Below are 12,601 nucleotides of genomic sequence, written 5' to 3' on the forward strand. Positions count from 1 at the left end.
TGTCCGTCCGGCCGTCTTCTCCCTGGGCGCTGCCATCTTGCAAAATGGCGGGCGCATGCGCAGTGCGCCCGCCGAATCTGCCGGCCGGCAGATTCGTTCCAAAGTGCATTTTGATCACTGAGATAGGTTATATCTCAGTGATCAAAATAAAAAAAATAGTAAATGACACCCCCCCCCCCCCCCTTTGTCACCCCCATAGGTAGGGACAATAAAATTTTTTTTTTTTTTCCACTAAGGTTAGAATAGGGTTAGGGGTAGGGTTAGGGGTAGAGGGTTAGGGGTAGGATTAGGGGTAGGGTTAGGGGTAGGGGTAGGGGTAGGGTTAGGGGTAGGAGTAGGGGTAGGGGTAGGGTAAGGGTATTTTCAGCCATTTTAACCCTAAAAAACTTCCTAGAAAACACACAGACTCTGCATAGAAAACTGCATAAAAAAACGCATCAAAAAACGCATAAAAAAAGCACCAAAAAACGCACCAAAAAAAGGACCTGCGTTTTCTGCAAAGAGCTGCGGTTTCAGTCCTGAAAAAAAAAGGAGGGAAATCAGGAACGTGTGAACATACCCTTAAACTGTAAAGCGCTGCGGAATATGTTGGCGCTATTTAAATAAAGATTATTATTATTATTTATTAAGACTTCTTCCTCTGGATGAAGATTAGACATTGTCTCCATTCAGTCTGCAAAAAATACATGGACATGTGAACAGCTCCATAGACCACACCTAGAACTCATACGAGAAAAAGTGACATTTGACTTAGCCTTTTATTAATCTCACACAGTGCCATTAATTCCACAGCGCTTTACAGAGATCATCACTGTCCCCATTGGGGCACACAATCTAAATTCCCAGTATGAGAATAATATCAGTATTTCTTTGGGGACACTCGGAGGAAACCCACGCAAACACAGGGAGAACATATAAACTATTTACAGCTATTGTCCTTGGTGGGAATTGAACCCTGGACATCGGCACTACAAGGGTATGTGCACACGATGCAGATTTAGTGCAGAACTGCAGCAGATTTTTCTGCAGCAGAAACGCTGCAGAACTGCACTGTGATTTACAGTACAATGTAAATCAATGTGAAAAAAAAAAGCTGTGCACATGGTGCAGAAAAATCTGCGCAGAAACGCTGCAGATTTCAAAGAAGTGCACGTCACTTTTGTGCAGTTCTGCAGCGTTTCTGCCCCCCTCCATAATAGAGATCCATTTGTAAAAAACGCATAAAAAACGCATCAAAAACGCACAAAAAACGCATAAAAAACATACCGCGGATTCTGCCAGGAGATGCAGATTTAGGCTATGTTCACACTTTGCGGATTTTGCTGCTGATCCGCAGCGGATTTGACCGCTGCGGACCCGCAGCAGTTTCCCATGAGTTTACATTACAATGTAAACCTATGGGAAACAAAAAACGCTGTGCACATGCTGCAGAAAAATCCGCGCGGAAACGCTGCGGATTACATTCCGCAGCATGTCACTTCTTTTCTGCGGATTTTCACCTGCTCCAATAGGAAACTGCAGATGAAAATCCGCAGAAGAAAACGCAGTAAAAACCGCGATAAATCCGCAGTAAAAACCGCGACGGGTTTTCACTGCGGATTTTGGAATTCTGCTGCGGAAAAATCCGCAGTGGAATCCGCAAAGTGTGAACATAGCCTGAGTGCAGATTTTATGCAGAAAATTCTGCACCAAATCTGCATCGTGTGCACACAGCCCAAGGCTACAATGCTAACCACTGAGCCACCATGCTGCCTCAATGAGGGTGCCAGTCATCTGGCCGTGCCTGAATGTTCTTTGTCTTTCATCAGGACAATACATGTCTGTATACCACATAAAAAATATGGAATAGCGTAGTAGACTAAGTCTTTCAATACAATAGATTCTAATAAAAAAGTTTAACCCCTATCTGACCTCGGACGGGATAGTACGTCCGAGGTCAGATCCCCTGCTTTGATGCAGGGCTCCGCGGTGAGCCCGCACCAAAGCCGGGACATGTCAGCTGTTTTGAACAGCTGACATGTGCCCGTAATAGGCGCGGGCAGAATCGCGATCTGCCCGCACCTATTAACTAGTTAAATGCCGCTGTCAAACGCAGACAGCGGCATTTAACTACCGCATCCGGCCGGGCGGCCGGAAATGACATCATCGCCGACCCCCGTCACATGATCGGGGGTCGGCGATTTGTCTCCATTTTAACCATAGAGGTCCTTGAGACCTCTATGGTTACTGATGACCGGTGGCTGTGAGCGCCACCCTGTGGTCGGCGCTCACAGCACACCTCCATTTCTGCTACATAGCAGCGATCAGCAGATCGCTGCTATGTAGCAGAGCCGATCGAGTTGTGCCTGCTTCTAGTCTCCCATGGAGGCTATTGAAGCATGGCAAAAGTAAAAAAAAAAAATCACCCCCCTTTCGCCCCAATCAAAATAAATCAATAAAAAAATATAAAATCTACGCATATTTGGTATCGCCGCGCTCAGAATCGCCCGATCTATCAACTAAAAAAAAGCATTAACCTGATCGCTAAACAGCGTAGCGGGAAAAAAATTCAAAACGCCAGAATTACGTTTTCTTGGTCGCCGCGACATTGCATTAAAATGCAATAACGGGCGATCAAAAGAACGTATCTGCACCAAAATGCTATTATTAAAAACGTCATCTCGGCACGCAAAAAATAAGCCCTCAACCGACCCCAGATAACGAAAAATGGAGACGCTACGGGTATCGGAAAATGGCGCAATTTTTTTTTTTTTTTTTTTAGCAAAGTTTGGAATTTTTTTTCACCACTTAGATAAAAAATAACCTAGTCATGTTAGGTGTCTATGAACTCGTACTGACCTGGAGAATCATAATGTCAAGTCAGTTGTAGCATTTAGTGAACCTAGCAAAAAAGCCAAACAAAAAACAAGTGTGGGATTGCACTTTTTTTTGCAATTTCACCGCACTTGGAATTTTTTTCCCGTTTTCAAGTACACGACATGCTAAAACCAATGATGTCGTTCAAAAGTACAACTCGTCCCGCAAAAAATAAGCCCTCACATGGCCAAATTGACGGAAAAATGAAAAAGTTATCGCTCTGGGAAGGAGGGGAGTGAAAAACGAACACGGAAAAACGAAAAATCCCCAGGTCATGAAGGGGTTAATGTGCAGTGTAATTTGTTTCACCACTGGGATTCTACAGGTGGCTATATAGTTGTGTGCGAACGTAGTGCAAATCTCCTTAATTCGAAGGTGTACTTCAGAAGTGCCTTTTTAGTCATAACATTTGGAAATAAAGTACATAAAAATTTAATGGGGTCGTTTAGTGCTTTATATTAATAACCTCTCCTTATGAAAGGCCATCAATATCAGATCATTGCGGGTACAACACCCGGCAACCGGCGCCGATCAGCTTTTTCCAGTGTGGGCAGAAGTGATCACTTGCGGAGTGGAACTACCCAGCTCTATCATAGTGGCTGCAGTGGGGTACTGCAGATGCACACATGTTGAAATTAAAACAGTGCTCACACCAGGTAAACCAGCTCTGCCAGTCACCATTTAGTTAGGTGGAGGCATGCAAAATCAGTAGGCAGAGCACTGAGCATTTTGACCAAACCAAGGGTGTCCAGGTCCCCATATTGTAGTTATGTCCCATCCAAGTCCCCATATTATAGACCTGTCCCCATATTGTAGTCATGCCCCCATATCCAGGTCCTCATATTGTAGTTATGTCCCTAGGTTTTAGAGGAGGAAAATAGAAAATAAACTGAAGCAAAAAAAATGTGGTCAATTCTGGACTAAAATCCCCCATCCTGGTATATATATGTCCCCAATCCAGGTATACATGGCCCCTTCATCCCTATCCTGGTATGCATGGCCTCCTCAACCCTATCCTGGTATGCATGACCCTCATCCCCATCCTGGTATGCATCACCCTCTTATCCCTATCATTGTATGCATGACCCCCTCATCCCTGTCCTAGTATGCATGGCCCCCATCAGAAGAAAACATAAAAAAAATTAACCATTCTGCTTACCTTCCCTGCGCTTCCTTGCAGCGTCCTGATCTGATATCTCGACGGCCATTTTCCTGAAGCCGAGTTCGCATCTCGGCTGCAGGAAAATGGCCGCCGCGATCTCCATCTTCGCACGCGCGGCATCCCGCGGCCATTTTCCTGAAGCCCGGGGAAGCCGAGAAGAACCATCTGCGCACGCGCGGCCTCACAAAGATGGCCGCGCCCACCGATAAACGGCTGAATAGCGCAGATCGCGCTATTTTCCTTGAAGCTGCGCAGTGGATTTGCCACTTGGACATGCGCACACCACTACGCCACCAACGGAGATCTGGGGGAGAAACAGCGCTGTCACCACGCCCATATGACCTGACCAGCGTGAGTGACAGCCCAAAACGGCGACTTTACAAAGGTATTTCGGCAGCATAGGTGGGGAATAAAGGCTCCAAAACACACTAATGTAAAGCCCAGCTCTGCCCCTATTTAACGCTATTTTTAGCTCTTCTTGAAAAACGGGGTGACAGGTTCCCTTTAAGTATTGAGCACACTTTAGAGCCAAGATGCTGTAGAAAGCAGGCTGCTGCGGCTAACAGCGTGTCCACTATTAAAGAGAAATGACTGTTCACTGCTCTCTACTCCCATAGGCGTGGAGAGCAGTGAATATTTATTTCTCTTTGGCAGCGGTCATAGTGTTAGCTGTAGCAGCCGGCTCCTGCCTCCTGTGACCCGCATCTCCGCCGCTGCCTCTCCCCCACCTCATCAACAGCCACAGCAGGTACATCATTACAATTGAATGTGCGTCTAAGCTACTGTCGGCAGCCCCCTAAATCAGGCATGGATCGCCAAGGGTCAACAGTGCCAGCGGGCCACATGAAGCAGCCTCAAGGGCCTGCGGCCCGTGAGCCGTGTGTTTGAGACTGCTGGTCTGTCTCATGTGTATAACAGGGTTTAGTGTCATCATGTCCAAGACAGATAGTTAATAATACAGTTACAGTTTACATTGTAAACTCTGGTGACAGATCTACTTCAACTTTCTATGGATAAGGTGTACCATCCTGATATAAATATACTCATTTACACATACCAATGTCACTGTACGGAGTGTACGCAATTAATATTTACAAATATATACTTTCAGAACATACTTACATACTTACCATATGTAATGGTAATACAGGTTTTACATTATTTTAGAAATGTTTGATAGTGCATTTTTTTATGTAGTTCTATCAGCTGGTCTGTATCTTGTACAAATATTTGTGTGAGACACATTTTACAGTTGTGTTTATGACCCTTGAAAGTTACTTCTGCTCAATTAATCAATAAGGCATAACCTCATACCATAAAGCTATTCTGAGCCGAAGGAAGGTCTGTAAAGACATAAAATTTTGCTCCTGGACAATCCACATAAATCTTTGTAATCTTTTTTTTATATAAATTTTTTGCTTGTTCAGCCGTGAGTAGTGTCTGTAACATTTTCTGTACATACATAGAGGAAATGCAGCTGAAAATGCTCTTTTTGATATGTCATGGATACTTCTCTGAAGCTCATCTTCATGAAATGATTAAGCTTGGGTCATCACAGATTCCAAAGCCAAAATGGCTGCGTCAATCTGTAGGACAATGCATCAAATTTCCTTTGCCTAGAAAATTGCGTCACAATCTCTGAGTAGTACAAAAGGGTGTTTGGTCCCAGACATTGGTACAGAAACCACTAATTTTAAGTTAGATTTTAATAACGTTTAAAATAGTAATATACTAAAAGATATTTGAAAATATTTCAGTCTAAGAGGTTGGAAATCTTAACACACTACATAGGTTAGAGTTACAAATTTAGATAGATTCTTTGTAATTAGCTGATTGCAAGCAATACAACTTCACTATCGGCTATCATCGTTGACCGGCAGTCGTGGCGGGCCACTGCATGAACAATCTAGTACTGCAAAGTTCTGCAGTGCGCAGGCGCTGGGAAAGATTAGAGAGGCCTGGCGCCTGCGCACTGCAGTACTTTGCTCTGCCCTCAACAGGGCAGACAAAGTACGCCTGCGCCAGAGCCACGGCAAGAAGACAAGAAGAGGACGTCATCGTATGAAGATAGGAGGCCCCGGACCGGACCGCGACGCCCATCGGACCCAAACTGCAGCGGGACTGCCCCTGGGTGAGTATAATATAACCTTTATTTCTCATCTTTCAGGATACATCGGGGGCTTACAGAATGCTGTAGATAAGCCCCTGATGCCGGTGGCCGCAGCTCATATACGATTTTAGGGGTGACAGATTCCCATTAAATTACATTAGTGTTAACCCTTGCTCTGCCTTGCCTGCGTTACTGCATCCCGGGACCTGCTTACAGTGGCACGTGACCTCAGCGCCCAATCAATGCTGGTGTCACTGTCCCTGCCTTCGGACAAATTGAACATGGAGAGGAAGTTTGAGCTACAGCTGCTTTCTGACTTCCTCTTCATGTTCAATTTGTCCGAAGGAAGGAACTGTAACGCCAGCGCTGATTGGGTGCCTCGTACCACGTGTCATACAGCCGCACGAGAGCCCCGAACAGCGTGTGCTGACACCGCGGGAACAGCATCAGCACAGGAGATGATTATAGGCTTCTTTATTTTATCGGGGCTAAGCATTGAGTATGAGATGGATTAAGTCCATCAAGTTCAACCTATAGCCTAACATGTTGTTACGTATGCAGTTATGCAGTATGTAGTAAGGGGTTGTTTTCATTGGGCAGCACCATTAAAAAAGTTGTCCAGAAAATAAAAATGATTTTTAATAAACTTAGATTGGTGTACTTCCTACAGATGTAATGTGCCAACACAGGGCCAACCATTGTGGCCAGTCTAGACCTGCTCCAGCAGTCCTTATCTTGTGATGCATCGTTGCAAAATTGGGATTGGGAATCGATGGAGGTGAATATACCCCATTTTTCTTTTATGGCATTCTGATCTGTTTTGAAAAATAGTTTTCTTTGCCAGAAAACCCCTTTAAGTTAAAACAATAAGCGGACCATGCAATTATCAGCATTTTATAGTAGTCTCCTGTACGGCGGGAAGATACTCTTGCACTATTCAGTATTGCAATCAAGAGGTTTGATGGACAGCAATGTTAATGATGTGTAAAGATGTTGATTGAGGCTCTGTTCACATTAGTATTTTTATTTCCATTATTCTGATCCATCAGAGGAGCAGAGAAAAAAAAGTAAAACGTTAGGTTAATGGATCCACTCATTTAAATGGGGTTTTAATTACGTAAAATGTCATTTGTTTGCATTTGTTTTGTCTGCCATCGATTTTGTGGCGAGACAAAACCTGTTCTGCAAAACCTTTCTTTTCTTCATAAAAATATATATATCAGACAGATGGGACACTTCAGGTTTTTTTTACGTTTATTTAAGATACGAAACAAATCATAACAGATTCTTCTTATCCATTATCCATTTTTAAATACCATACATGCCCAGAAAACTAGAGGTGTTCAGAGACATCTCCAGGAAAAACAGATCCATTAAAAAAACAGGAAAAACCAAATGTAGGACAAAGTTTCCGTTGTTTTTTAATGGATTTTTTTGTTTTTTCAAATGGATCTGGGTAAAAAAAATGGAAGCTTTGTCTTCAGTTGCTGTCTGGGGTTAGTTTCTATTTCTCTCTGTTTGTTTCTTTAACTGGATTAATTACAATTGAATCCGACTTGTGAATGTTAGAGGTTGTCCACTACTTCGGATAGGTCATCAAGGATTGGTCGGCCGGGGGGCCGACTCCCGACACCTCCGCCGCTCAGCTGTTACCAGTGGCAGCCTACCGGAAGTACTCATTTGCTAATGTGCTCCATCTTCTGGTAGTAGCCAAGGCTTGGTACTGCACTCCTATTCAACGCAATAGAAGGCAGATATGCAGTACCCTGAGGTGGCCACTATCAGAAGACGGCCAGCTCCACAAGTGAGTACTTCCGGTCGCTGTCACCGATAACAGTTGATCGACAGGGGTGCCGGGTGATAAGACATTGATGACCTATCCTAACGAGAGGTCATCAATGTAAAAGTAGTGGACAACCTTTTTGAAGAGAACATATCATGGAGATTCTATACCTCAAAGTAATGAGATGTATGTATTTGACGCTTTCATGCTCACTAAATCCTTACCTAGGTTGTAAAATTGTGCGTTGTCTTTCTGAGAATACTAGCATTGACATTGTAGGCCAATGAGCTGCAAGTTCTTCTGGGTGGAACATGGCACTTGTAGCTCTCCTGCCAGCCTCCTTTTTACCCACCTGCCTCCTGTCTCTGACTGACTGGTCACTCTTGATTTAGTGACCTGCCTCCCTTGACCTGTCAATGAGACACAGGAGGCAGGGTAATAAGGAGGGAAGGCATGAGAGCTGCAAGTGCAATGCCCCCCCCAGATGCACTTGTAGCTCATTTGCATATTATTTCAATAATAATTTCTCAGGAATGGCAAAATGGATTTCTACAATCAAGGTAAGAATTTACTAAGCACAAAAAACACCTGTACTGACAGGTAATACATTTGAGGTATAAAATTATCATAATACGTTCTCTTAAATAATATGCATTTGTAATGTTATTAGTCCTTAACAATTCAGATGTCCATCAAGTATAATTAAATCGGTTAATTTTGTAAAAACAACTTTGCTGAAATGTTGTTGTGTATAGAAAAATAGGACATTTCCAGGGAAACAAGATGTTTTTACATTCATTCGTACTGGTGCTGCCTCTGGAAACTGTTCCTCAAATTAGTATTTAACTGCTGAAATCTCTGCAAATCAGTAAGCACAAAAGAACATACTGTGCACAGCTAAACCTGTTTCTACAAGCGCCATGAACTCTGCCGCCCCGGCAGCGGTAAGGTGGCCTCTTCTTATGTAAAAATACCATTGCCTATAGTGCGCTATTTATAGGGGAGGGCAACAGGTTCATACTCTCCCTATGATAAGGGTGAGGAGTTTTGATGTACCTGGGCAGGGTGGGAAATGCCTGGGAACAAATTTATAGCCAAAAAGCAGAAGTAGCTATATATCAGAAAAGGATTATTAACACCTCCAGAGCCAGGAACACTAGAAACGCGAGCTCCAGCCAGCAGTGTAATATCAGCTGCAGGGTCAGGTCTATAAAACCTGGCACATGAGCCGAGTTTATGTATTTGGTGGAAATGTGATTAAGAGTGCAGAAAAAAGAGAGAACAAATGAAGAAGTTGAGTAGTATTATTGCCTCATAAAACCATTGGATCAGGCATGCCACAGCATAGGGCAGTACAAGGGCAGGGCTAGGCTGGGTTTCCAGGCAGAAGAGCTTGCAGTCCATCGTTTCCAATATGATCAGGTATGTAGAGGCCTGTTTTTCAGAGGCTCATCTCTGTGATAAGAGATGCAGCAGATGTAGCCCTCCCACATGCTCGTGTTCCTTCGTAGCCAAGCAGCCTTCACTTCTCTCTACTTCTTCCTATATTCCTAACTCCAGCACAGATTTATGGTCATCTATTGCTTCCACCGTTCTGTGCAATGTCTTAATAAGCTGTTCCTCGTATCATTATGGAACATAACTGACATCTCTTTAAAATAATCCCCTCAACCCATGAACCTTCTTGGTGATGTTCTCCAGCTTTGCTAGTTGTCGCATTAATGGGACCATTCCACTATTCTATGATTTCATTTCCAGTGCTCTTCCGTCTTCTTCTTTCTATCTCTTGTTGGTTCCCTCTCTCTTCCATTCACTCCCATTCCTCTCTCACATGCTCTGCGTTTGCCTTCCTTTTTCCTTCTATGAAATCTTTCTCACACTCAGACGTATCTCTCCTAGGTCTATCTTGTCATCATGAACAAGATGAAAAATTTCACCCGGAGGTTCTCCCTCTCTGTTCCTCGAACAGAGACTATAGAAGAGTCCATCCCAGAATTCACAGAGCAATACAACCAGAAAAACAGTCGACATAGTGAAGGTGAGTGTCTTGAAACAAATGGATAGACTATTGCATGGTGATCGATCAGGTGATGAATGTGTGGCAGTGCCAAGCTTATATTGGTATGTGTAAGTGATATCTTGGCATGCCAAGTTTTTTCCTTCTTTATATCGACTATATTTCTATATCTTGCCAACAATTACTGTAAATACTATCATATGAGTGTTCAGTCTTATTTTCACTATGGGGCAGCATAAAACTAGGCTAATCATATAAGCACGTACTTTGACCTATTTAAAGAAGGAGATTAAGTGTGATATATCGGTATTTTTTGGTAACACATAGTAGCAGTCCTGTGCAAAATGCTTCCGAAGGGTTACATAACCAAAGGTTACGTTACTTTTCACTCTGTATTTCATAGCATTAGTTAGGCATTAAATATAGTTCTTTCTGAGCCGATAATCCCCAATGTATATACGGTAGATTGTAATCATGCTTTTTCTTGTGCCTCTATTGTATTTTTTATGTTGTTTTTTTTACCCCAGGCAAAATACATCTATAAAATGTATATACACGCTGCTTTTACTGTACACCATCACCGTTTCCCTGCCCTTGACCCAAAAATCTTTATCTACTCTACATGCTAGTGGTTCTTAGGAAGATTTTGTCCAATATGGTCCTCTGCTCCGTTTAACATCATGTGACAAAGCTAAACATGGCATACACATACATACATACATACTATGGAGCAGAACCCGACACAGACAGAAGTGGGGCCCTGTGCGCCGACATCACATGGGCGTTTCGTTGCGCAGTAGTTCATCATAATGCACCCATTAACGTGTCTGATGGAATCTGCTTTGGATGTAGAAGTGAGCCCCATTACATCTTGGGCCCCTGTACGGCCGCCCAAGATGACCCGATGGTATGTGCGCCCCTGCCCAGGAGTCAGGCTTATAACTGCCATTGTTATGAATTTCCATTCTTGATATAATGATGAAGTTATATAATTGATAATACCAATACTCTTCACCTAGTAGAAAAAGTGTAGGTGAACAAAAACGCACAAGACCATCAGGTGATGCCCTTTTGCTTCTTCGTGGCTGGGGGATGATCTCCTCCAGGATTGATCTATTTGGACGTTAAAACGATATCAGTCTGCGCTGCTGTAATGAAGAATCTTTCAGGTTCAATGAGTTGAACGTTTTTTTAGTTCCCCAATGTGCTTGAACACTGGACTAGCGTCTTTTCAAGCGAAAAAAAACTAGTGCAACTGTTTTTCTTCCCTTGAATAAAAGGTTCTAGTCAAGTGTTGAAACGCGTTGGGGAAATAAAAACCGTTCAACTCATCTTGGCCCTAAGGGTTCTTCATTACAGCAGCACAGCCTGAAATTGTTTCATCGGCCACGTTGGTCAATACTCTTACCTAAACATACCTTATACTTTTATTAGGAGTCATGATAAAGCAAAAAAGGATGCATAAAGTACAGTACGTGTTAATTATATTAACTATGTTTAGACTTCATATGTTTGTACATTTTGAAAATAAGTAAAATAGCATCAATTAATGCAATGTTAATTTAATTGGATTTGTAATGAGGTTTTTAATAGAAAGTAGAATTTGTCATAATAAGCTATAATCTGTTACCTCCATCGGTGAAGGGTCTGATCTACTTATAGGAACAGTAGGCCTGTGTTTATCTGTGGACCTTCAGGAAGGACACTGGCTAAATGGGAATTTACATAGAGGACCACAATGTTGGGATTTGTTTTGTGATGTATTTTGCGGCCTAACTGTTGTGTGGCACAGCAGAAATTCTGTGCCTATAGACTCCTGGAAATTCGATACTGCAACAATGGTTGTTTTAGTCTTTAACTCAAGTAACCAATTGTCAAAGATGTTTTAACCAAGTTCTCCTCAGGTTATATTTGGTCACCATTCTGGAGGTAATTGGACAATGGGCAACATACGGTACTTGTAATTCTTATATATCATCAACGTATTCAGTAGTGCTTACAACCCAAGTCAGACATTACATAGTAACAAACGAAATAATAATCTAAACAAGATAAGTGAGGGCCCCGCTCGCTTAGTTACATGTTTGACGTCTGACGAGTGAGTCGGTGCATACTACCCAACTTCTAGAGATGTGGAATAGGAAACTGTTAAAGCCAGTTTTTCAGTGTCTCTGTACCTGAATAATAGTGTCAACCATAGTGCATTCATAAAAATGCTACCCAAGACAGTTCCACCGATAATGCCCCCCTTATTAGACCCAGCTACAGCGATGCATTTATCCCCAATGTTGCCCTCCTCAACTCCTAACAGTAAGACATGACAAGTTAAAGAGGGAATATTGGTTGTTTCCAATGTAACCATCAATTATTACCATTATACTGTAACTTAAACCTTAAAATAAACACATGACTGCCTGTGACTTGGGTAAAATTGGCCACAGGAGGCTTTTATTAACATTACACGCAAACTTGGGGTGCCCTCAACCCGGACCCCCTAAACATTATAAACAATGTAAACATTATATGACATTAACTAACATTAACAAGCTGATAGGTCTGGTCCAGAGTCATAACCCACAACCTTCCTAATTTTCCCTGGCCGCACCACACCAGAGAGTGAGGTATTAATAACTCTTAATACCTGTAACTTTTCAGGACCTACGCCTACAAGTT

At 42.7% G+C, this 12,601-nt stretch overlaps 1 protein-coding gene across 1 annotated transcript in view; it reads left to right on the forward strand.

Moving 5' to 3' along the window:
• Window positions 1-12,601, forward strand: part of CDK18 (cyclin dependent kinase 18) — a 269,344-nt gene that overhangs the window by 86,045 nt on the left and 170,698 nt on the right. Inside the window, exon 2 of the mRNA XM_069756225.1 lies at window positions 9,811-9,949. Within this exon, the coding sequence (XP_069612326.1) occupies window positions 9,826-9,949 (124 nt within the window). The 5' untranslated portion in view covers window positions 9,811-9,825. The remainder of the gene's footprint in view (window positions 1-9,810; window positions 9,950-12,601) is intronic.

The sequence above is a fragment of the Ranitomeya imitator genome, chromosome 3, assembly GCF_032444005.1.
Source record: "Ranitomeya imitator isolate aRanImi1 chromosome 3, aRanImi1.pri, whole genome shotgun sequence".
NCBI classification, from domain to species: domain Eukaryota; kingdom Metazoa; phylum Chordata; class Amphibia; order Anura; family Dendrobatidae; genus Ranitomeya; species Ranitomeya imitator.